The sequence below is a fragment of the Equus quagga genome, chromosome 1 (genome assembly GCF_021613505.1).
Source record: "Equus quagga isolate Etosha38 chromosome 1, UCLA_HA_Equagga_1.0, whole genome shotgun sequence".
Taxonomy (NCBI): Eukaryota; Metazoa; Chordata; class Mammalia; order Perissodactyla; family Equidae; genus Equus; species Equus quagga.
Genome location: NC_060267.1, coordinates 59262132 through 59287475, shown reverse-complemented (window position 1 = coordinate 59287475; position 25344 = coordinate 59262132). Strand labels below are relative to the sequence as shown.

The 25344-nt window shown below is 48.7% G+C and overlaps 3 protein-coding genes across 3 annotated transcripts; 2 read left to right on the top strand and 1 right to left on the bottom strand.

Moving 5' to 3' along the window:
* Positions 1-2666: 2666 nt before the first annotated feature.
* ARHGEF39 (Rho guanine nucleotide exchange factor 39) lies at positions 2667-6102 on the top strand. The gene is made up of 9 exons (XM_046655271.1): positions 2667-2858; positions 3015-3109; positions 3369-3489; positions 3756-3874; positions 4457-4527; positions 4778-4906; positions 5051-5280; positions 5538-5626; positions 5796-6102. Exons 1-9 carry the CDS (start codon positions 2721-2723, stop codon positions 5809-5811), a joined length of 1008 nt encoding a protein of 335 aa, XP_046511227.1. The 5' UTR covers positions 2667-2720; the 3' UTR covers positions 5812-6102.
* Positions 6103-6649: 547 nt separating this feature from the next.
* On the bottom strand, positions 6650-9440 carry CCDC107 (coiled-coil domain containing 107). Its single transcript, XM_046655388.1, has 6 exons — positions 9293-9440; positions 9052-9203; positions 7378-7435; positions 7201-7291; positions 6992-7104; positions 6650-6912 (listed from the first exon to the last, which is right to left on the bottom strand). The coding sequence occupies exons 1-6, from the start codon at positions 9396-9398 to the stop codon at positions 6665-6667; spliced, it is 768 nt and encodes a 255-aa protein (XP_046511344.1). The 5' UTR covers positions 9399-9440; the 3' UTR covers positions 6650-6664.
* A 2758-nt stretch (positions 9441-12198) lies between these two features.
* Positions 12199-15433, top strand: SIT1 (signaling threshold regulating transmembrane adaptor 1). The gene is made up of 5 exons (XM_046679081.1): positions 12199-13979; positions 14086-14221; positions 14308-14366; positions 14477-14538; positions 14630-15433. The coding sequence occupies exons 1-5, from the start codon at positions 13919-13921 to the stop codon at positions 14861-14863; spliced, it is 552 nt and encodes a 183-aa protein (XP_046535037.1). The 5' UTR covers positions 12199-13918; the 3' UTR covers positions 14864-15433.
* The last annotated feature ends 9911 nt before the right edge of the window (positions 15434-25344 follow it).

Here is a 25344-nt window from a genome sequence, read left to right as displayed (position 1 = left end):
AGTTTTGCCCTCTTCTTTCTCCAAAGTTGGATGATTCCCCAATCTGAGTTCACAGTAGGGTCTATTCCCTAGCCCTCTCCCATCCACCCAAAGCACACTCACACACTGGCAGCACACCCAGACACCCCATCACTACTGCCCCCCGGGCGTTGTGCTCTGTTCCCGTCACCCGGGCTCACGGGGATCCCGATTAGCGTGGGATTATCTGTTCCCTCCCACACTTGAGTTCTTGGTGCGGACTGTCCCACAGTCACCTGAGACAGTGTAGCCAGTCCTCCACCTATGTGGCACCACCAGTTTGGGACCTGAGTCCAAAGTACAGTCTGCCCCAAACTCTCTCTTTGCTCCATCAAGTGCTTCAAGTTGTTTCTCCCTGATCTGAGTCCAGCATTTCTCCATCCTCAGAATTCTTAGAATGCCAGAGAGCTAGGGGGGACCTCAGAACATGGACAATACCCTGGGTCTTGGCTCAGGGCCCAGATTCCTAGGAGTCCACAGTTGTAGGAATAGGGTCTAAAATATCTGTCTAACATTTTGGGTTTTAATGGCATTTTTTTCTAACTACAAAGTAATGCACTCATGCTCCAGCAGAAAACTTGAGAAAGGCAGAAAAGTATAAGGGAATTTTAAAAAATCACCCTATTTGTCCCATTTATCCCTTTAACCTCAGTGATCCAGTGCCTGGCACAGATTAGGTACTTAACAGATATTTGTTGAATTATCTTCAATCCCATTACCCAGAGGTAAAAACCACAATTAGCTTTTGATTGTTTATCCTTCCAGTCATATATAATATATATAATAGAATAATAATATATATTATACATAAATGGGATCGTACTGTACACACAGCTTTGTAGCCTGCTTTTTTCCCTTGGAATATACTTTGTGTATTTTTTCATATTGATAGCTTTAAAAAATTTTTTTATTTTATTGAAGTCATATTGGCTTATAACATTGTGTAAATTTCAGGTGTACATTATTATATTTCAGTTTCTATATAGGCTGCATTGTGTTCTAGTTTTTATTTGTCACCGTACACATATGCCCCTTTACCACTTTTGCCCACCCCCCACCCCCACCTTCTCTTCTGGCAACCATCAATCTGTTCTTCTTATGTGTTTATCTCCCACATGTGAGTGAAACCATATTGTGTTTGTATTTCTCTGTCTGACTTATTTCGCTCAGCATGATGCCCTCAGGGCCAATCCATGTTGTCACAAATGGCACAATTTTGTCTTTTTTTTATGGCTGAGAAGTATTCCATTGTGTATATATACACCACATCTTCTTTATCCATTCATCAGTTGATGGGCACTTGGGTTGCTTCCACATCTTGGCTATAGTCAATAATGCTGCCATGAGCATAGGAGTACATAAGTTTCTTTGAATTGTTGATTTCAAGTTCTTTGGATAAATACCCAGTAGTGGGATAGCTGGGTCGTACAGTATTTCTATTTTCTAATTTTTTGAAAAATCTCCTTTGATAGCTTCTTTACATTACTTTTAATGCTTTCATCTTATGCTTTCATATAGTTGTACCATAATTTTCCTAGCCAATTCACTCCCACTGGACATTTAGTTTTCAGTTGTTATAAACAACATTGTGCTACACATCATTGTGCCACACATGAGTTACATGTATTTTTGTCCATATATCTATTTTTCAGGATGCATTCCTAAAAGTGGAATCATAGGTCATAAGACCAGGCATTTTCTAAGATTTCTCATAAATACTGACAAAATGGCACTGCCGACTTACCCTCTAGAGCTACAGGCAATTTTTTTTTTTGAGGACTTTTTTTCTGACTTCTTCTTCCCATAAGCCCCCCAGTATATAGTTGTATATTCTAATTGTAGGTTCTTCTGGATCTGCTATGTGGGACCTGGCCTCAGCGTGGCCTAATGAGCTCTGTTAGGTCCGCGCACAGAATCCCAATTGGCAAAATCCTGGGCTGCAGAAGCAGAGCGCGAGAACTTAACCACTGGACCACCTGGCCGCCCCTACTGCAAATTCTTTTGAACACCTAAGTAAGGATTATGTGCTACATTTTATGTTTGACTAAGTAGCAAAGACTAATCAACTCCAAGCTTTTGCCGTTGGACGGAATCACTGCAATTCCGAACCACCACGTTAGTTATTGACACCTGCTGACCAGAAGCTAACTGGGTGTCAGGTTCCGGATCAGTATGAAATAAGAAAATGAGTTAGTAACTTAAAACCCATAAACTTTTGTTCGGGAGCCAAAATATTTCAAACCTTAGGACCCGTGAGGGTTCTTAGCAGTGAAAGCACTGGGAACGACTGAACCCCAGCGTCTGGCACGGGCCCAGGACAGAATATGAGCCGTAACTATTGCCCCTTCCCAATTCTACAGATGGGACACTGAGGCCCTGCCAGTGTCTGCACCCCCCAAGTCTCCTGACTCAAAGTCCAGGCTGCTCCTCCAACTTAGTGCCGCTCAGAGGAGGGCCACCCGCCTGCCCCAAGAGACACTGGCCCGGGGGTCCCCCGCGCGCCTGCAGCGCCGCCCTGGCGGTGGGCGGGGCCGTGTGGAGCAGACCTGCGCGGTCCGGGGGCAGCCGCGCATGCTCCGTCCTGCGCGCAGCCTCCCTGCGCCCGGGGGCGCGCCCCGCTGGCCCCGCGGCCCCGCCCCTGCAGCGGTTGGGATTTGAATCTGCGGCGGGCGGCGGCCGGAACTGTGGCCGTCTCCGCCGGCATGGCGAGCCCTGGCCCCGGCGCTCGGTGTCCGGTGCGAGAGCAGCGCGCCCGTTGGGAGCGGAAACGCGCCCGCACCGCCCGGGAGCTGCTGGAGACCGAGCGGCGCTACCAGGAGCAGCTGGGGCTGGTGGCCACGGTGCGGGGCGGGCACCCAGGGTGTGGCAGGGTCTCTGCGAGGCCGGTGACCCCGGGGGTGGTGGGTCTTGCCCTGTCGGCCTGCGTGGAGGCAGCTGCGCCTTGGCGTCAGCCTCCTGTCCCTGCAGACTATGTTGGGTATTCTCTCCTTCCGCAGTACTTCGTGGGGATTCTCAGAGCCAAGGGCACCCTGCGACCACCAGAGCGCCAAGCCCTGTTTGGGCCCTGGGAGCTCATTTACGGCGCCAGCCAGTGAGTGGAAGGGGCGCGGGGAGAGGGCAGGAGGGAGAGCCCTGGCCTCTGGCAGTGCTTGGAGTCGGAGAGACCCAGGTTCATATTCAGAGTTGGCCAGTCACTTCACCTGTGGGCTTGGGCCAGTGCCTCACCTGCTCCAGGTCTCCATCTGTAAAATGGGGTAATAGCGCTGCCTCCGGGGCAGGGGTAGGAGAGTTTAATGAGGTGGTGCTTGAGTAGCTCTTGGGCTGCTCTTCTGTTGTCCTCACCCACGCAGAGAGCTGCTTCCCTACCTGGAAGGAGGGCACTGGGGACAGGGGCTGCAGGGCTTCTGCCCCCACCTGGAGCTCTACACTCAATATGCTGCTAACGCAGAAAGGTCCTGGACCACCCTGCAGGTAACCCGAAGATGACTTCAAGTCCGGCCCCTCTTTCTCTCTTGTCCCATACGTTTCCTCTTCATCTGGAGACCCAACCTTCATTCACACTGTTCCAGCGTTTATAGAGCCCTCTAGCCCCCAGCTCTGTGCTAAATTCTCTGGAGGGAGACAGGGGTTCTCTCAGGAGCACACAGCCCACTGAGGGCTGGGGAGGTGTACACAGATGAATACAATATAAGGAGTGGCTTCTCTCCCTGCTGCCAACTCTTTCCCCCTCACTCCAGGAGCAACTAAAGAGAAACAGACGTTTCCGGAGGTTCCTTCAGCTTCAGGAAAGCCGCCCTGAGTTTGGGGGCCTTCAGCTCCAGGACCTGCTCCCTCTGCCTCTGCAGAGGCTCCAGCAGTGAGTGAACTCACCCTGAATCAACCCACTTCTGTTTTCCGAGTCTGTATGGCTGCTGCTCCCAGCTTTGTGGGACTCCATGGGGTCTGTCCCAGTGCCTCTCTCTTGGGACAACTTGCTCCTAAAAACCTTTTGCAAGAGTAAATGTGAACACACTGGAGACCCGGGGTCTGCAGACTGTGGGACTCTGCGCTGAAGTGAGGGGGCCTGTCATAGGGCTAGTGACAGGGTATCTGGAAGTTTGTTGAGATGAGAGGCTGGCCTAGCTTAGCATGTCTGTCCCTGGGATGAGTTATGAGCTTATAGTCAGGTTGTCTGTAGCATCGTTCTTGGGTTAACTTTCATCTTGGGATCTGGCCTCCCGAAGCACTGTCACTCTGCCCCTGACTCTAGTATGGGATGGAAGAGGGCCATGTGGTGTGAGCCCAGGTTCTGACTCCCAGAAGAAGAGGATACAATTGCCATAGGCAGATCTTTCCTGGCCTTGCGACTGAAGTATGTGTGGGGTGATCTGTGTGTCACGCAGAGGAGATTTTGCCCAGCTCTGCTTCCCCTCATACACTTCGAACTGTCTAATTCCAGGTATGAGAATCTTGTTGTCATCTTGGCTGAAAACACAGATCCCAACAGCCCTGACCACCAACAGCTCACACGTATGTTCTTGCTCCTTTGCAACTCAGGCAGGAGGCTGCCTCTCCTGTATCCCTTTCTGGTTCTGACCTCCACCAAGGTCTGGTATGCGCCTATCTTCCATTGACATGTACACAACGTCCCTATTGCCCTGCCTTCTCTTCAAGAAGTTAGACCCTGACCCGGTACCCTCTGCAGTAGCCTGTCCTTCACCTCCACCAGTCACCCAAAGTCAAAGTTATGCTGGGAGTGGGGTGGGATGTGTTATTCCAGGGGCTGCCCGGCTCATAAGTGAGACTGCCCAGAGAGTTCACACCATTGGTCAGAAACAGAAGAATGACCAGCACCTCCGGCGTGTCCAGGCTCTGCTCAGTGGACGCCAGGCAAAGGGGCTTACCTCAGGTAGTCTGCATACATCCCCCTCAATCCTCATCTGTCCTTTTCTTACCCCTCTTCCTCCACAGAGCCAGCACATAACGTTTCTTTCTGTTTCCGCGGATCATGGTCCTGGATCTGCACCAGAATAACAGTTTGCCCATCCCCCAGGTCGCTGGTTCCTACGCCAGGGCTGGCTGTTGGTCGTGCCTCCCCGTGGGGAGCCTCGGCCCCGCATGTTTTTCCTCTTCTCTGATGTGCTCCTCATGGCCAAGCCTCGATCTCCCTTGCACCTGCTGCAGAGTGGCACCTTTGCCTGCCAGGCCCTCTACCCCATGGCCCAGTGTGAACTCCACAGGGTCTTTGGCCACTCAGGAGGCCCTTGCGGTGGACTTCTCAGTGTAAGTGATAGGCAGGAGCCCTAGGTAAGGTGGCAGAGGCCCAACATATGCCTCAAATGCCTACGCACCTGTTTATCTCCTTGGCCTGGGCCCCTTTCATAGGAACTGAGCAATCTACCTTGAGAGAGGATATCTGGGGTTTGACGTTCAAACTTAGTTCTCACCTCAGCCCTGAATTACCTCCATGGGAACAGCAAGGCCTTCAGGTTTAGCCTGGACCTTTCTGAGCTAGGTACTAAGAGGTGGTCTCTCCCCAGCTGTCCTTTCCCCATGAGAAGCTACTGCTTATGTCCACAGACCAGGAGGAGCTGTTGCGCTGGTACTGCAGTCTGACTTTGGCTGTCAGGTAAGCTCAGGAAGAGTGCTGTGATGAGGCCTACGAGCTGCAGATGAGCAGTTCTGATCCTATCTCATGTCCTACATCTGTCTGGGACCTCCCACCCCCACCCTCTGGGTGATTTTATCTGAATAGAGTGGTCATCCCAGAACCCGAGCTGATCGTCTCCTCTCCACAGCGGCCAGAAGAACTAGAGGAATCTTACAAATTCCAGAATCCGGAATACTTCAGGGATAGGTCAGAATCAGGAGGACAAAGGAATCTTCTTCAGTACTAAACAAAACGCAGGACTCTTCGTGGTTTGAGAAGGACCATTTTGTGTTTGCCTGAGAACAAGCCATGCCAGGTCATTTAACCAGCTCTTAAGAATGAGGAAACCAGGGGCTGGCCCCGTGGCCGAGTGGTTGAGTTCGCGTGCTCCGCTGCAGGCGGCCCAGTGTTTCATTGACACTGCTCATCAAACCACGGTGAGGCAGCGTCCCACATGCCACAACTAGAAGGACCCACAACGAAGAATATACAACTGTGTACCTGGGGGCTTTGGGGGGAAAAGGGAAAAAATAAAAAAATCTAAAAAAAACAAAAAAAAGAATGAGGAAACCAAGTCTGACCCAACTGAAACTGCCGAACCAGCCCCTCCAACACAGATGAGGGGATTTGGGACTGATAAGGTCAGTGCTGTATCTATGGCGAGTCGTTTATCAAGGATGTGGCTTTGTAAATGTGGCTATTTTTATGTTGTATGTGGTTTCTATAATTTATTTTCCCACTGGATTTTAGTAACGTTTCTTTTGGGAAAGACCTTTCTGTCTCAGCTATACGATATGAGAAAAGGGATTTTTATGCCCTGAAAACTGACATGATGGTGGCCTCAGGAATACAAGGGAAAGAACTGGAGCTCCCTCTATCTTCCTGGCTCTTGCACTGGAAAGTGGCCTCTTTTTGTCCTAATAAGGGAAGCTTTTCAAGAAGGCCCAGTTCTTCTTACGCACCTAGTATGGGTGTGTGTGACCCGCTGGAATGGAAAAAACACACAGGAGCATCCAGTCACAAGAACAGACTTTGTTTTACTGAACCTTCAGCTGTTGCGCTCCTTTCCCAGTGGGGGCCGTGACTGGGGCCCTTCGCCGCAGCCTTGCTGCATCTTCTCCTTAGGCCCTGCTCCACTTCCCAGGGAGCAGCTCGGTTTCTTATCTCTGTGCTCCAGTTTAGGGGCTCCTCCCAATCCTGACTGTCACCAGCTGCCGCCTCATCCTCCTCTATACATGAGTCCTCAGGAAAGGGGATGCTGGCCTCTGTGAGGGGGAGATAGGCATGTTCCAGTTTCGGCACCTGTCTCTACCTCCTCCAGACTCTCACCTCCCAACCCTTTACCTGGTTCTGGAACCTCCACACCCTTGTGTGGCTTGCTGTCTTGTAGCAACTGCTGGATGGTCTGTAGCTTCATGTTCAGAAGCTCCTGCTGGGCCCCAGCCAGGGTTGTCACTCTGCAGATATATCCACTCAGAGGCTGCCCAATCTATGTCCCCACTTCCCTCACCTACCACAAGTTCCCTTGGCCACAGCGTCATTGCTCTCCTTACCGCTCAAAAAGGGGGTCCAGCTGGGCCATCAGGTTGTTCAGGTGTTGCTCTGTCTGGGCCAGCTGTTGTGTCAGCTGGGCCAGCTGTTGCTCTGGGGGTAAGGGAGGAAAGGAGAGCAATGGTCACTTACCTTCTGAGCCCTAACCCCTGCCCAAGCACCTACTTCTGCAAACCCACCTGACTGCAGCGATTCCTTCTTGCCCGCCTCCTGGAGAACAGCAACCTCATCTTTCTGCTGCTGTGGAAGAAGGAAAGGGCAATACTGCAACAACAAGGTTCTCCATCACCTCGGTCCCCAAAGCCAGTTAGGAGGAGGAGGACAACTTGAGGTAGAGAGAGCTGTCGTGTTTTGTTTTTTTGGTGAGGAAGGTTGGCCCTGAGCTAATATCCATTGCCAATCTTCCTCTTTTTGCTTGAGGAAGATTGTTGCTGAGCTAACATCTGTGCCAATCTTCCTCTGTTTTATGTGGGATGCCGCGACAGCATGGCTTGATGAGCAGTATGTAGGTCCATGCGCTGGATCTGAACCTGCAAACCCTGGGCCACCAAAGCAGAGCATGGGAACTTAACTACCACGCCACCCTGCTGGTCCCTGTTGGCCCCTATCGGATTTTTACCTCAGAGAATCACAATCACGTCTAGTCCAGCTCCTCACCCAGGACATGAAGCAACATGTCAGTATGCCCCCACACATGGTCATTCAGTCTACTGAAACACCTCCAGGAATGAGCAGCTCTCTCCAGTTTGATAAAGCTCTGGTTATATACAAAGCCAAACATTGTCCTTCATGTATCTTTCCATGGTGCTGATTAGAGCCTTCCAAAAAGACATGAGTCTTTTCACCATGATAGCCCCTCGGGATTTGAAGACAATGGCATACCCCTTGCCCCATTCCCCATGTCTTCTCTGGTTTAATATCACCATCTTCAGTCTGTGCTTATTTGACACGGTTTTCTTTGGTGGTTTTACTGAGCAGGTAGGGCTCTTAAAGCGGTGCCCCAAAGAGAATAAAATTCTCCAGGAGCATTCTGATCAGAAGATAAAGCACAATTATCTTGTTCCTAGCATTGGTTTGGGAAATGGGTTGTCACATTACACAACTGAACGTTATTAGTCAACTAATAAGTTATGTTTCTTTGAGACTGGACTTGGTCCAAGAATAGAATTTATTATCTATCCTTGTTAAATTTCATCAAGTTCAGTCCCTCATCCTAGCCTGTCACATCTACTTGGGATCATGATTAGGCATCCCTAATTAGCTATCCCTTCTAGCTTCATGCCATCTCCAAATTGGTTCAGTCCTCTATTTGCCAATGCAAGTAAGTGATAGGGCCAGGGCTGAAGATACAGTCCTGGGAGGCACTTACTTTCCATTTCGACAGTTTCAATCCACCAAAGTGTACTTTCAGTTCACATTTCAGGACTTCCCAAGGAGAACATGAGACTCCTTGGTACGCTGAACTCTAAAAACCCTGTGGCTACAGTAATCAACTGCTCGTGCCAAGGCTGGAATCTCACCAGGAACTGCACTTTTGTAGTGTGGACACTCGCTGGGCTGGCATCCCAGCTCCGCCAGTTACTAGCTCTGGCTGACCTCGGGCAAGTGACTTACTGTCTTCATTGGGTTGTCGGGAGGATTAAATGTGATGGTCACTACTTATTTACAATTTGCCTAGCGCCCTTCCCACCCTAACCTCGCTGGATACTCAAAATAACCATAATGTTGGAAAGCCAAGGAACTACCGTTTTCATTTTACAGACTGACGGAAAGACGTGTCTTGTTCTTGGTACTGTACTGCCCCCATGGGAAGAGTCAGGCCCAGGGCATCCCACCCCCGGGTCGTCCCGCACCTGCAAACACCTGTACAGCACAAAAGCCACGACGGCCGCAGTGTACAGCGCCCCCAAAGGTAGCGCCCCGGCCCGGGCCCGCTCGCGCTGGTCCTTGGGCGGCGGCCGCCGCCGGGATTCCGTAGCCCCAAGGCCGTCGTGGGCGGGGTCCCCTGCGGAGGAGGGTAGAGGACGGTCAGTAGAGCTGGGGCCTGGGACCCGTGGGCGGTCCCAGCCTCCCTCCAGCAGCCCTGGCTGGTACCTGGGTGTGCCCGGAGGTCGGTGCTGGGGCGGTCTCCGAGGACCCCGGGCAGCGCAGACACAAGCAGCAGCCCGAGCACACCCGCTCGCGAGCTCACGCTCGCCATCGCAGACCGACAGAACGCGACACTGGGCGGTGCCAGCGTTGGCCGGGCGCCACGGTGCGCATGCGTACCTGCGCCCCGGAGCGGATCCGGCGGGAGGCCACGCCCACTTGATGTGTGGGCGGGGCTAGGAGTTCTTTGCATAGGATTGTTAGCCCAGCTTTCCTAAATGAGTTGTTTCTTATCTTTTTAGGTATTCTATTAGCCAGAAATGCCTTCAGAAGCCTACAATCTTAGAAGGTTAGGCCGGAAGGTGGTTTTTATTTCTCACTTCCCCAACCTTTATCACCCTAACCAAAAGATAAATTCTTTCTTGGCCCTATAAAAGGCTAGAGCCACTGCTGCTTTGGCAGTCCGTGCCGAAGGCCTGTTTCCTAGGCTACATACGGGGGACTGGTTCCTGACATGCGCCTAGGGGAAAGTCCCCGGACCGCGGGCAGAGAGTGCCGCGTGCGCGCGCACGCAGGGCCGCCCGCCAGTCACTGCCTAGGCCGCCGAGACGCGACCCCACGGCGGGGAGCCGAGCGGCGTGCGGCGGGCGGCCGTCCGTCAGCTCCTCCAGTTACGCAGGCAGTGCGCCTTCGCGCGCCAACCACACGGGGCTCATTCTCGGCGCGGCGGCATTTTGAAGGTCGTCTGCGCAGGAGGTGGGGAGCCTGCACAGCGACCCAGCTGCGGCGGCCCGTCGGGGGGCCCCGGACGCGGCGGAACCAGTCCCAGCTCTTCGCGTGTCAGTGTTCTGCGGTTCCCTCTGCCTGCGAAGGCCTCCCCTTCCCCGCCCCCTCCGTCTGGCAGCCGCCATGCCTTATGTAGCGTGGTACACTGTACAACATGGCCTCTGCCCGGGCCAGAATCCTGCCTCCCCCACTCGAGAGCTAAATGACTTTGGGCAAGTGACTTTCTCGCGCTCTGTGCCTGAGTTTCCACTCTGAGGATTGGAGATGATGATAGAATGTATGTCCCTCACAGAGTTATGATTAAATGGGATAGCCGAGTAAAGTGCTTAGACCCGTGCCTGGTTATTAGTGATTTTAACTTGAGCAGCTGCTCTGAGCCAAGAGCTTGAAAGGATGCGAACTCTCCCGGAAGGTCCCCTGCCATGCCCTGTCCGCACGGTTAACGTCTACACAACCTTCAGATCTCGTGTGTTCCCTTCGTTCAGAATCCTTACCTCAACTTCTAGCTTATTCATTAGTGCAACTATTGTACTTGCTTCAAACCACTATTATATATCAATTACATCTCAACAAAGCTGGCGAAAAGCCATTTCAATTAATTAAAAATCAAGTAATCAATTTAAATTGATTATAAAAAGAAAATACCGCTAGACTGTAAATTCCACGAGATCAAGGGCCATATCTGTTTTTCTTTATCCTTTTATTCCTATAACCTAGCAGAGCGCTTGGCTCTAGCCGGCTTCTCAATGAATCCTTGGTGAATGAAATTAATGTGTTCAGAACGACCCAACAGGTCAATGTAATTAAGCACTTTTTTTTTTTTATTTTATTATTTCTTTTGGAAGATTAGCCCTGAGCATTTAACATCTGCTGCCAATCCTCCTCTTTTTTTTTTCCCCACTGAGGAAGACTGGCCCTGAGCTAATATCCGTGCCCATCTTCCTCTACTCTATACGTGGGAGCCTACTACAGCATGGCTTGTCAAGTGGTGCCATGTCCACACCCAGGATCCAAACGGGCAAACCCCAGGCCACCAAAGCAGACCGTGGGCACTTAACCACTGTGCCACCGGCTGGGCCCCAATTAAAGCACTTTTAAAGGATGAGGAAACTAAGGTTCAGGAAGGTTAAGTAAGTTATTAATCAGGTAAGAGGCTGGGCTGGGAGTCCAACTCTTGTCTGTCTGTCTGCAAGTCACCTTCCTCACATCACTGCCCCTAGCTCGTTGCCCTTTTTGGCCTCCACGTCTCCAGGCGGACTTGGTTAGTCTCCTTCTGTTCCACACTGCCTTTTCATTGTCTGGGACACACAGGATTGTCTTCCTAATTAGATCAAGAGCTCTTGGAGGAAAGAAGCCATTTCCCACTCACATTTGCATCTCCAGAGCTTGGCACATAAGCAAGCAATCAGTACACATGTATTAAATGAATGAGGTACATGTGTGTTAAATCAGTGAATGAAATATGGTTGTATCTTCGTCTTTCCAGAAAGGGAGGGGGCAGGGCAGGGAGAGACCGGCACTCAGGATGCTGTCACAGTCCAGCTGACTGCCCAGAGGCAGCCTTGGTTGCAGAGCAGCGCAGTCCAAACCTTGACTCTAAGCCAGTTGGCACAGTCAATGCAATTAAGTGCTTCAGGCCACGTAAAATACGATGCATGGCCCCCAACTGATTGTCGCCTAGAGGGAATTCGGGCCCACTATTGCCAGATCTGCTGATTTTTCCCAAAAAATCCACAAATCAGGATTTCTAAAATTGGAAATCTCTGTTTTTAAGTGTTGACAAGGAATCAGAGGCATACTTCGGTCTTGAGTGGGTCATTTAAAAAAATCCTCCTCTTCTATATGATAAAATTATTTTCGGTAATAATCAGGAAATGAAACAAATAATAAAGGCCAGAAAAGAAGGTAATAATAGGGGCCAGAACTTCAGATCGTGAATTCTTTCTTTTATTGAACTCTGTAGATAAAATCATGACAGTTTAAAAAAATAGTTAAAAGTTGAAAATTAAACACAATGAGATAAGAAGGGAAAAAAGGTAATGGGTTAATACTTCTTAATTACATTATTGTATTTTTTGGGAAAGGGGGCAAAAACTTTATACCTACATATTAATCTGAGTGACGAATACTGTTACAATTTCTTTTTTTGAAGTTAACTTTTGCAAACTTGTCAAAAGTAATCTTTGCATATTTATAGTAAGAGAGAATACAGCCAGATTTGTCAATCTCCTCTCATAATTAATCAAAGAATACCTTTAATTAATTTTCATTTCTTAAAGTTCCTTTCACATGAAGCAACAGACATATAAATAGTTAGGAAAAGTCTTAAACATAAGGTTGTTTGGCAAAGATTCATAAAAACTCCATTTCATAATAAATTCCAGAAATTCTCAATATAAATAAAAACTCCAAATGCTCACCTAGAGTGACAGAATTAAAGTAACTCAAGTTCAATTTCTTTGACTTCACAATCATTGTGCTATCATTGCTTATTTTAAATTTTCTGGTTAAATGCAGGCATATGTAACATCATAGGGGTTGGAGACAGAAATTAGCAAAAACTCAATTCCAAACAGGCGCTAATTCTAGACATAAACACATGTAGATGAATCTGCTTGGGTCAGGGGCCGACTGTCTAAGTGAGAGTTCTCCAAACTAACTCCCACATAGATTACAATGTTTTTTAAAGGATAAGTAACACAAAATCTTAACTTGAAGCCTATATATTATTAAAACTCATCAGTAACCACAGTAATTTAGAACCTCGATCTACAAAAGATTTTTCAGAGAGGAGTATTTTATCACTGACATTTTTTAGAATTGCAGGAGCATGGTGATAATGAAGATGAGACTGATTTTCTGTCCGCTTTTTTACTTTCTCTGCAGACAATACCTTTGACTGCCTGCAGCGGGAAGGGTGGGACCTCTCCTGCCACCCCATCCTTGGCACACCACTCCAGTAATTTAAAAATTTTTTTAAAACACTGTATAGGCCAGACAAAACATATCTCTGCCCTCTGGTCTAAACTTCAAATCCCTCTTCCCACCCCCAGAGCCTCCCACATGGTGGGGCCGTCTCTGGGCGGAGCAGGTGCTCCATTCCCCCAAGTGAACAAGTGCAAAGACAGGGCCGGGTTCCCAGGCTAGGACTGGGGCCGAGGTTTCCTCCATTCAACTAACTTTTTGAGACTGGCTTTCTTAGGGACAGTTTGAATGAAGTGGGTTGGGAGGGGGGAATCTAGCTTCTTCTATCCTCCAAACTATTATACCAGTAATAATAATGACAACGGTCATCTCAACACATTCCCCAAGGGTCGGCCTGAGGGTGTGGTGGGACTGCGGGCACCAGCAGCCCTCCCCATCTCACTCCACGTTACAGCATGCCCGTGGAGGAATACATTCTCCCTCACAGGACTCGGATAGGCATCTGGTGGCGGAAGGCAATCTCTGTCCTGAGGCCTGGCTTCCTTGTTGGTTGGTCTTGCCTCACGCCCCCTCGGCCCCCCCTTGGAGTCTCCAGGGGCTCACCTGTGCCGGGCACGGTGAACTCAGGCCTGCCTCTCTCTTCTGCGGCCTGAGTGAGAGCGCGGAAGCTTGGGAGCTGCAGGGTGGTGCAGGTGCAGGCACAGGGCGGTGTCTTTGTTCTTTCGCTCATCCCTCCCCTCCCCATTCCTCCCCGGAAACCAGCGACTTTGCCACCACCAGTATTGAGGATGCTGAGCTTTGGGGCCAGGCCCAGGGAGGGGTGGGAGTAAGGGGGGCTGTGGCAGCTGTCAGGCCATAAGCCAGGCTGACCCCTGGGTTCAGGGCAGGGTACTTGTAGACTCGGCTCCTACATCAGCAGTCATGAGCGTAGGTCCCAACGGCACAGCCACAAGTCCGGAGAGTCTGGATCTGCTAGTGCGTGGTGAGCTGCGGCGGGGGGAGGGGGAGGGGGTCACGTGGCCCCATGTCCCACCTGCTGGGACCTGGAGGGTTGGGCTGGGCAGTAACATCCCCACCCCCCATCACAGGATTCCCCTCCGTGACCCAGGCCTGGGGATTGTGGGCCCTCTTAGGGGCTGTGACGCTGCTGCTTCTCCTCTCACTGGCTGCAAACTTGTCCCGATGCACTAATGGCCAGACCAGGAGCCATCTGGGACAGGGACGGTGAGTGGGGGACAACAGAGATGGGTTGCTGGAGAGTTCCCCCTTACCAAGAAGTCCTCACTCATCCCCTAAACTCTGTGCTGCAGCTCTGGAGGCTCTGTGGAAGAGGTCCCCCTGTACGGGAACCTGCATTATCTGCAGACAGGTAGGGAGCTGGCAGAGGGGAGAGGCACAGAGGCCAGGTCCTGGGTGGGTGGGGTGAGGGGGTGCAGGAGGAGGAACGAGAGGTGACCAGATTCCTGTTCCCTGACCCAGGACAGCTGTCTCGAGAACCAGGGCCAAACCAGCAGGATCCAACACCTGGAGGCCCAGCCAGGGTGAGTCAGTTGTGGCTGAGGAAGAGGAGAGGGAAGCAAGTGGGCGCTTTTGCAAGGGTTCAGTGAACTCCTAACAGCTTTGCATCTCCAGCCTGCAGAGGAGGGGATGTGCTATACCAGCCTGCAGCTGCGGCCTCCTCAGGGACGTACTCCGAGCTCCGGAACCCCCATCAAGTACTCAGCGGTGGTGCTGGACTCTGAGCCAAAGCCCCAGGCCTCGGGCCCGGAGCCGGAGCTCTACGCCTCAGTGTGTGCCCAGACCCGCAGAGCCCGGGCTTCCTTCCCAGACCAGGCCTACGCCAACAGCCAGCCCGCGCCCAGCTGAGCTGGAGGGCCGGCACAGCGGGCGCGCAGCGCCCCAGCCTCCTCTGTTGCAGAGGTTACTGCTACCCTGTCCGGGGCATGACTGTTTCCCAACCACCCCGCATGCCTGGCCGCCACTGCCCAGTCGCAGGAGGTGATGTTCCCCGAACTTCCTGTGTGAGCTGTGAGGGAGACATCTCAGGGGAGCCGCAGGCCCCACTTCTTGAGGATGGAGGAAGCAAAGGCAGTGACCGCCCCCCTCCCCGACCTCTGCTTATCTCTATCTATTCCTCTCAGCCCCCAGACTCCCAGGTTCTCACTTCCTCCCCCTTCCGGAGTTCCACCAGATCCTCCCCGCGCCCGCTCCCTCGGAGTCTACCCCTGATGCCTCAGCGTCTGAGACCGGGGAGTGGGCAGTGGGTGAGGGGTAGAGGCCTGAGAGGCCATGGGTGGGTGTACTCCCCGGGAGCCCGCAGGCTGGAGGGGTCCTGGAACGCGGCCTCCTGAGTTCTGATCTCAGAGCCCCGGCGGGAGAATTTTCTCCAGCCTGCTGCCTCTGTCATGGCCCCAAGTTTTCAAATAAAACTTCTCAAAAAGTGTTTAGGTTTTCCCTAGAAGGTCTATCAGGCAACACGCCCCGCATGGTGGGGGTGAGCCTTGCCGTCGGCACAGGGCACTTCTGCGGGTCTAGCTGGGAAGCCGGGCCCGAGGGGCTGCGCGCCAGCACCGCGGGGCCGGGCCGGGCGAGGCCGGGCATCCCCAGCATCCGCGCTGAGCCACCGCTCTCAGCGCCCGGCTCTGCGAGCTCACAGCCCTGCGCGCCCCAGGCCCCCGCACCGCCTGAGGTCTGGGCCCAGAGGGCCTCTGTAGAGGCAGGGCCGGCGTGACAGACCCTTCTGAGGTTTGAGGGGCGGGAAAAAGGGGAAGCCGAGGCTTTTACTTCCAAACTTCTCTTCTTCCCCTTAGAGTCCCAGGGAAACCCACAGAGTAGGGAACCGCGGCCCGCTGGGCCCCGCGAGAAGGGTGACCCCCTCCACACACACAATAACCCTAAAGCGCCAGCGTTCCTGGGCCTGAGGACCCCACCCTAGGCCTCCCCAGAAGAGGAGTTCAGGGCTTCAGGGGGGCCGTGTGGGAGGGAGGGCGGCTTCGGGGGCGGGCACCGGATGCGCCGAACCACCGGCAGCAGGATGTGGGGTGCTGAGGGCTGCCGTGCTAAGATGCTCAACGTGTCCGCGGCCTATCGACGGGAGAGCTTGACCCTCGAAGAGGCGGGGGTTGGAGTTTCGCCAACCCACTGGGACCAGCCGGGAATCCAGTCGGAGCCTCAGACGCCCACAAGCCGCCTCTCGGTAACCCGCTCCTCCGCGCTACGACGCCCGCCGGCCCAGGATCGAGCCTCGAGCGCCCCCGCCTGGCGCGACGCGGCCTGGCCAGCACCTCTGCGCAGGCGCAATGATGCTCGGCTGCGGCATGCCGGGAGATGTAGTCCCGACGGTCCGGGGCTGCCCCGGGGTCTAGTCCGGAACGCGGCGGACTCGCTCCGTCTGGAGCTGAGTGTGGCTTGAACTTTATTCTCTTTCCAGTCCCGAAGCCTGGATCTTCTGCCTTCTCTCTCCCCTACATCCCTTTAATTGTTCTTACCTTCTTGTCTCTCACCGAGGCTCGTGCCCTGGCCTAGGCGTCATTACTGAACCCTGGGACTGTGGCCACTTCCTAACTGATCTCTGTGTCTAGGAAATAAGTTGGGGCAGTCGGATCCGCCTCAAACACCTTCTGAGAGCCCCCTTGCCACATGTTTCTAGCTGGTCAGCTCGTCTCACCTTACCAAATACTTAGTAGCTCTGTCTCCTTCCGGGTGCTTTCCTTCATGGCCTGTCATGCCAGCTGGAAGGCCATTCCCAGGGGCGGATCCTTAGGGGAAGCCACCAGGACTCACTGGGGCCCCAGCTTTCCCCCTCTTCCTGAGATCCCAGCTGGGAGGGTAGGGATAAGCCCAAGACCTGAAGAGGAAGGGTCTTTGGGACGGTCAAAGGTTCAATGATAGGAAGTTATTAAGGAATTACTTTTAGGTGGGGAGGGACCTCAGAAGCCATCCAGCCAAGGCCCCGCCATCATGGGCCTTGCTCTGCACCCTATCAAGATGCTCTAAACTTCCAAGCTGGTTTTGGCCGCAAGGAGGGAAACAGAGATGGAGAAAGACCAAGTCTTAATGACTTCATCTGAAACCTTGGATCCAGCCATGCCCAGAACTAGACCTGCCTCTTGAACTTTTTGGTTGTGTAAGCTGATAAATCCCCTTTTTTGCTCATGTCAGTCTAAGTTAGATTTTCTATCTCTTGCCATCATGAGTTCTGACTAATTCTGTGGGGAAAGACCAGCAGACCGGGGCAGCTGAAGATGCTGAACCTCTGAGATCTCCCCTTATTGCTTAACTCCTCCAGCAGCCACCCTCCTCCGACGTACTTAATGTATTCTCATAACATCTGACCCTAAAATGTTTTCTACTTAGCATGTGAGTTAACCTGGTCTCTAGCCAAGAGTTTAAATTTCTAGAATTATATAGCGGGAAGGAGGCTGACAGATCTGGCCCAAACGTATATCCATTGCAGGAACCACGCTACAAGCTGCTTCTTAAACACTTCCAGAGACAGGGAGCTCACTACCTCACCAAGCACTCATTTCCAATCTTATTGATAGAACTTTTTTTATTTGGAGCTAAATCCTGCCTCCTTCTTACTTTTGTCACTGATTCTGCCTCCTGAACTACAATTAGCACAATCATTCAGTCTTCTCCCTCCTGTACATGACAGCACTGGAGGAATTGGGAGCCAGCCCTGAAGGATGGCCTGTCTTTCTAAACTTCCTTTTAAAGTTCTTTTTTTTTTTTTTTTAAGATTTTTATTTTTCCTTTTTCTCCCCAAAGCCCCCTGGTACATAGTTGTGTATTTTTAGTTGCAGGTCCTTCTAGTTGTGGCATGTGGGATGCCACCTCAGCATGGCTTGATGAGCGGTACCATGTCGGCACCCAGGATCCGAACCAGCGAAACACTGGGCCACTGAAGCAGAGCACGCGACCTTAACCACTCAGCCACGGGGCTGGCCCCTAAAGTTCTTTTAAAGACCATATTTGCAGGCTACTCATCATTCCCATTGCTTTGCTTAATCAGAGTCCGTCTTAGAGTGTGGTGCCAAGGAGTGACTGGCAGCTAAGTTTGCTACTGGCAGCGAACAGTAGGGTACCCGTCTGTTTGATTGAGCACAAAGTCTACCAGGGGGCCTTTGTAAGGAGTACACTGACTGAGCCTAGCTTAAGTGAAGGAATGGCTATTGTAAGGACACCTGGGGCAATTAGGAGGCCGAATGGAATGGGGATCCCAGAACAGTGGCTGAGGTATGACTGGGCCTCTGCAGACCATTATTGGATCTCTGATCTCAGCATTGCTGGGACCCTTGGTGACAGGAGTGTGTGGGTCTTCACACTCCTGCTCCTCCAGTCCTGTGATCAGATACTCCCTCTGTCTCTGCTTCTTTTATTTATTCTCAAATTTCTGCTCACTTTGCTAACTTGCTTCCCCATCCTTTATTGCATCTTCTCTGCTTCGTGTTTCTGCTTCCTCACAACAGCTTCATATTTCCTCCTCTGTCTCATGACTTCAGTTAAATGTTTAATTATAGGAGTAGTGTGAGCTCATGGTAAAAAAAAAAAAAAATCAGATAGAATTGCAGGGTATACAACAGTGATTCTCAACCAGAAGTGACTTTGCTCCCCAGGGGACATTTGACGATGTCTGGAGACATTTTAGGTTGTCACAACTGGGGAGGGAGTGCTATTGGTACATAGTGGGTAGAGGGCAGGGATGCTGCTAAACATCCTACAACACATGGTCAGCCAATCACAACAAAGAATTTCTGGCCCCAAAAGTTAAAAGTGCCGAGGTTGAGAAATCCTAGCACAAGGGGAAACAAGTAAAATGCTATCGACCCCCCTCCCCAAGCCCATTCCTACTCCCAGATGGAGTCCCCAGAGGGACCTACTATTAGTGGCTTCTGTTTCTAAGTCTTTGGTGATTATCACTGAATCTGTCAATAATACTTAGACTACTCAGAGTGTGGGGATTCTGGGCATACGGCAACCCTGTGAAGCTCTCCCTTCCACAGCCGCTCTGACAACTCCCAGCGATAGGTGATGAACCTTAACTCTGCTGAGCTCCTGGCAGAGAGAATTCCCTGCAGACAAGCTTCTGGAGAGCAGCCTCAGAGCCAGGAGGAAGGGTCTTCAGGAAGGCAGCGATCCCGGAAACAGTCTGCTGCCCAGGAACAATCAGTGGCTTTGCTGCGTCTGCCAGTGCTCCAAACGCAGACAAACCAGAGAGACAGGGTGGAGGACACAGATGAATCTCTGACTGAGAAAAAGGAGAGCCTGGAGGAGATACGTGTGAAGCCCAAATAAGAAGATTTCTCTAAACTAGAAAATGTGGTATCAGAACCCAGAATTCCCATCAATAATCAAAGGAAAGGATGGTAACTGCTAAAACCCCCAAACAGGTCTAGAAAATTAAATAGATGAAATATGTCACAACATGTAACAAAAACACGGCGATGCAAATCACGTGGTGAAAGGAGACTTAACTGGACTTTCTGTGAGTTCCTGGGGAAAAAGGAACAGGAGAGGGGAGGTCATAATGAAGTGAAATTTCCCTGAGCTGAAGACAGACAAGTTCCAGACCAGACTGATAGGAAAAGACACACAGTTAGCCATCTACAGGTTAGAATTTCTATGTTCTAAGGATACAGGAAATCTTACACATTTTCAGGGAGACAGATAGTTCTTTCTGAAAGTTAAAAGACAGAAAAGCTGAGTGTGAGTTTATGAAAGAAAAGGCCTGCAACCTGGACCCGGGCAAGCAGGAAAGAAAGATATTTGAAGATTTGAAAAATCGCTAAGTATCTCATCTGAGAAATGCTTGTTAAAAAAGTTTCTAATGAAGCAGATGAATTAGAACAGAGACTTCAAGATAGGGGAAGATAAAGAGAAGAGGAAAGAAAGCAGTGGGGAGCAACGAACCATGATCTATATATTTATATCTATATCTCTCTATATTTATAACATGTAATGTCGATGCTAACTGAGGACTCTTGGAACAGGTGGAACACACTGTAAGGGGAATTCTAATAAGGACTGAATTATCTCAATAAAGCTCTGGAATCAGGTGGTGGGTATAAGGGGAAGGTAAGTGTTCCAGGACCTAAAGGGGGAGGGCAGTGAAAGTAATCTAAAGACCATATCTTATTGGGGTGGGGAGGAAGTAGAAGATAAGTAGAGTATGATGGAAATAGTTGGGGTTTTTCCACACACTAGAAGAGTCATGTGTGTCTACTGGGGAGAGATGCAAGAGATGGTAACTATTGACAGAATGACAAACTCCAAATTATCAAGGGGAAAAATGGGACGAATAGCCATGCAATCAATCCAGCAAAGGTAAAGAAAAGAAGAGTTCACAACAATGTTAAAAAATTTAAAAACAATAACAAGTCAAATACATTTCTCATTACAGTAAATATGAGTGGACTGAATTCTTCCATTAAAAGACTGGCAGGGGCCAACCCCGTGGCCGAGTGGTTAAGTTCATGCGCTCTGCTTCAGCAGCCTGGGGTTTCTCTGGTTCGGATCCTGGGTGCGGACATGGCACCGCTTGTCAGGCCACGCTGAGGTGGCGTCCTACATGCCACAACTAGAAGAACCCACAACTAAAATATACAACTATGTACTGGGGGACTTTGGGGAGAAAAAGGACATATTTTTAAAAAAATCTTGGGGAAAAAAAAAAGACAGTCAGACTTGGTTATAAATCAACTTTTGGTCCATATTACTTAAAAGAAACACGCTTAAAGCAAAGTGAGAAAGAAACTTTCAGAATAAAGATGTGGGAAAGGGATCCCAGGCAGATAAACAGAGAGCATTGGTAATACTGATAGCCAACAGAGGAAGTGTAAGTTACAGCCCAGAAGCCGTGTGAGGGCTGCTTGCAAAGGGGTAGGAAGGAGGTTTTGGGGTGATGAAAATATTCTGTATCTTGATTGTGGTGGTCGTTACAGGACCGAATACATCACTCAAAGCTCATAGGATTGTACACTTAAAATTGATCAAATTAATTGTTTGTAAATTACAATAGACTAAAGCTGCCTTTAAAACAGAACAAAATTATTGTGTTCACAAAACTTAGATGCTGAATGAAAGCAGTGTAATACCAGAAACCCTCTCAATTACCCTGTATCAGATGTTATATGCCTGCATAAAGACAGCAAGCTTCAAAAAAAGGGAAAAATAAAGGAAGTACTTATTCCAAGAAATTATAAAAAGAACAGAAAAAGAAACCAAAAGTAATCAGGAAATAACAAAAGCTGACATGAGTGAAATGGAAAATAAACAAAAATACTAAAAAGTATAAATTTAAAAAATGTTCTTTAAAAGGGCTAATAAAATAGAAAAACTTCTTGCAAGCCCAAATAAGGAGAAAAAGGAAAGTAAAAATAGACAAGACTAATTATGACAAAGAAAACATCATTACAGATAGAAGAGAGAATTAAAGAATTGCAAAAAAAGTGCAACTTAAAATTCCTCATCAACTAATCTGAAAATTTAGAGGAAATGGATACATTTCAGGAAAAATATAAATTACCAAAATTGACCCAAGAGAAAGAGAAAAGCTTAAATAACTCAACTTATCTTAGAAAAACTAGAATAGAAAGATGATTAGAGATGTTGTTTTGGAAAAGACTGTGATCAACACCAAAGCTGAGTTTTATCTAACCTTAAATAATAACAATTTCCATGCCGTTTAAACTAGTCAAGACTATAGAAAAAGAAGAAAAGCTCCTGTGTTCAATATAGAGAGCCAGCATAACTTAATTCCATTCCTATTCAAAACTGTAAGTAAGGGGCCAGCCCCGGGCCGAGTGGTTAAGTTCTCGCGCTCCGCTGCGGTGGCCCAGGGTTTTGCTGGTTCGGATCCTGGGCACGGACGTGGCACCACTCATCAGGCCTCGCTGAGGCGGCGTCCCACAAGCCACAACCAGAGGCACTCACAACTAGAATGTACAACTATCTACTGCATGGTTTTGGGGAGAAGAAGAAGAAAAAGAAAAGAAGATTGGTAATCCATGTTGGCTCAGGTGCCAATCTTTTTCTAAAAGAAAAAACTGTAAGTAAAAAAGAAAAAGAGGAAAACTGCTTAAATATAACAAAGACTTTTTTACTAAAACCTAACAGCAAATATTGTTCTCAGTGGTGTAGCACTAAAACTACTTCAGTTAAAATCAAATTTAGGGGCTGGCCCCGTGGCCGAGTGGTTAAGTTCCTGCGCTCTGCTGCAGGCGACCCAGCGTTTCGTTGGTTTGAATCCTGGGTGCAGACATGGCACTGCTCATCAAGCCACGCTGAGGCGGTGTCCCACATGCCACAACTGGAAGGAGTCACAACAAAGAATGTACAACTATGTACCGGGGGGCTTTGGGGAGAAAAAGGAAAAAAAAAAATCAAGTTTTAGACAGAGGTGCTATTATCCTTATTATTTAACATATCTTGGAAGTTTTACCAAATGCAGTAAGACAAGAAAATGAATTATTACGATCATCTGAAAAATTACAAAGCTATCTTTTTTTCTGATATGATTTATTCAGAAAATTCAAAAGACTGTGGTAAAAAATTCTAGTAAAAACACAATACAATTTGGACAGTTGACTGGATATAAGCTAAACATAAAGAAAATAAATTGCTTTTTTCCTACTCTACTAATAAGCATCTCAAATTGAGAATGGGAAAAATATTCAATTTACAGCTACAAAATTATAAAATTCTTAGGATAATAACAATTATAGCCACCATAATGCCATCACTGTTCTAAGCCCTTTCTATTAACTCAATCAGGCCTCACAACACCCTCTTGAGACAGATGATCATCATTGTTCTTATTTTACAGAAGAGAACACTGAAGAGCAGAGAGAATAAGTGACTTACCCCAGATCACTAGCTGTAACGCGTTACAGTCAGGCTGTGAATCCTGGCAGTTTAGACTGAGACTACCCTCGTAACCACTGTGTTATGGCATGTAAATTTTTTTAAGTCGAGATATAATTGACATATAACACTATATTAGTTTCAGGTGTACTACATAAATGATTCAATATTTGTATATATTGTGAAATGATTGCCACAAGTCTAGTTAAGACCCACCACCACACAGTTACAAATATTTTTTCTTGTGATGAGAACTTTTAAGATCTACTCTCTTAGCAACTTTTAAATATACAATATAGAGGCCAGCTCAGTGGCGCAGCGGTTAAGTTCGCACATTCTGCTTGTCGGCAGCCCTGGGTTCACCGGTTCGGATCCTGGGTGCGGACATGGCACCGCGTGGCAAGCCATGTTGTGGCAGGCGTCCCACATATAAAGTAGAGGAAGATGGGCACGGATGTTAGCTCAGGGCTGGTCTTCCTCAGCAAAAAGAGGAGGATTGGCAGTAGTTAGCTCAGGGCTAACTTCCTAAAGAAAAAATATATGATATAGTATTAACTATAGTCACCATGATGTACACTACATGCCCATGACTGACTTAGTTATAACTAGAAGGTTTTTTTAAATTGCGGTAACATTGGTTTATAACATTATATACATTTTGGGTGTACATGATTATATTTCAGTTTCTGTGTAGATTACATCATGTTCACCACCCAAAGACTAATTACCATCCATCACCACACATGTGTCCAGTGACCCCTTTCTCCCTCCTTCCTCCCCCATTCCCCTCTGTCTCTGTGTGTTTGTTGTTGTTTTTATCTTCTACTTATGAGTGAGATCACATGGTATTTGACTTTCTCCAACTTATTTCACTTAGCGTAATACCCTCAAGGTCCACCCATGTTGTCACAAATGGCCGGATATCATCATTGCTTATGGCTGAGTGGTATTCCATTGTGTATATACACCACATCTTCTTTATCCATTTGTCCCTTGATGGGCACCTAGGTTGCTTCCAAGTCTTGGCTATTGTGAATGATGCTGTGATGAACTTAGGCGTGCACACATCTTTACGCATTCCTGTTTTCATGTTCTTTGGATAAATATCCAGCAGTGGAATAGTTGGATCATATTATAACTGGAAGTTTTATAGTGTGTAAATTTCATCAAGAAATACATAGTGCTCATGTGAAGAAAATCATATAGTATTATCAAAAGATATAAAGCAAGACTCGGACAAACAGAAAATCAACCATCTCGCTGGATAGGAAGATAAAATATCATAAAGGGCCAGCCCTCATTGCCAGGTGGTTAAAGTTTGGCACTCCTGCTTTGGTGCCCAGGTTTGCTTCCTGGTTGTGGAACCACACCACCCATCTGTCAGTTGCCATGCTGAGGTGGCAGCCCACACAGAAGAACTAGAAGGACCTACAACGAGGATCTACAACCAGGCACTGAGGGGCTTTGGGAAGAAAAATAAATAAATAAACAAAATATCATAAAAAATGTCAATTCTCCCCAAATTAAAGTATACAGTTAATTCCAATTCTCAAAGAATAGTCAAGGAAAAAAAATTTTTTTAAAAAGAAATAGAAAAATTTGCCCTACCAAATATCAGAACATACTGTAAGGCCCCTTAATCAAGTGAATAGTTAAGGGAAAAATGTTTGATCAGTGGAATAAAACAGGAATCCAGAACTAGGTGTTTGTATATACGAGAACATGGTAATCCAAGTAATTGGGAAAAACAAGGATGACATAATAATAAGTGGTCTTGGGACAACTGGCTACCCTTACTGAACGCCTCGTCCGTGCTGGGACTATGCACTAGCAGGGCCTGCACTCCAGCGGAGCGGCGGGCTGCAAACAGCTGCTCTGGCAGGGCGCTCACGTCATCAAAGCAGGAGGCAGTGAGACACTGACGTGGGTTCCAGTCTGCCCTCACGGGTTCTGGCTTAACCCTGCTCCCCCACTTTGCATCTATCTTCCCTTCCTGACTGCCTGCCCTGCAGACTCCAAGCTCCAGCATCAGAAGCAAAGACAATGACCTTTTGCAGACTGTTCAACCAGCTCTTACAACTGCATAATTGTGTAAGGGCAATTCTCTGTAACAAATCTCTTAAGTAAAAAAAAACACGTGTGTATTGTATATGCATATGCAGAAGCTAATATAAAGGTTCCTCTGAGCCTTTTTTTAATTGAGATATAATTGACATATAACATTGTGTAAGTCTAAGGTGTACAACATGCTGATTTTATACATTTATATATTGCAATATGCTTCCCACCACAGTTAGCTAACACCTTTATCACATCACATAATTGTCACTTCTTTTATGTGGTGAGAACAATTTGAGCCTTGACTGAATACGAGATGAAGGACATACAAGTATTCATTGTATTATTCTTTCAAATTTCTTTTAAGCTTGAAACCTTTCAAAATAAAGTTCTGGAGGGAGAAGAAAATATGTACAGAGGCTCTA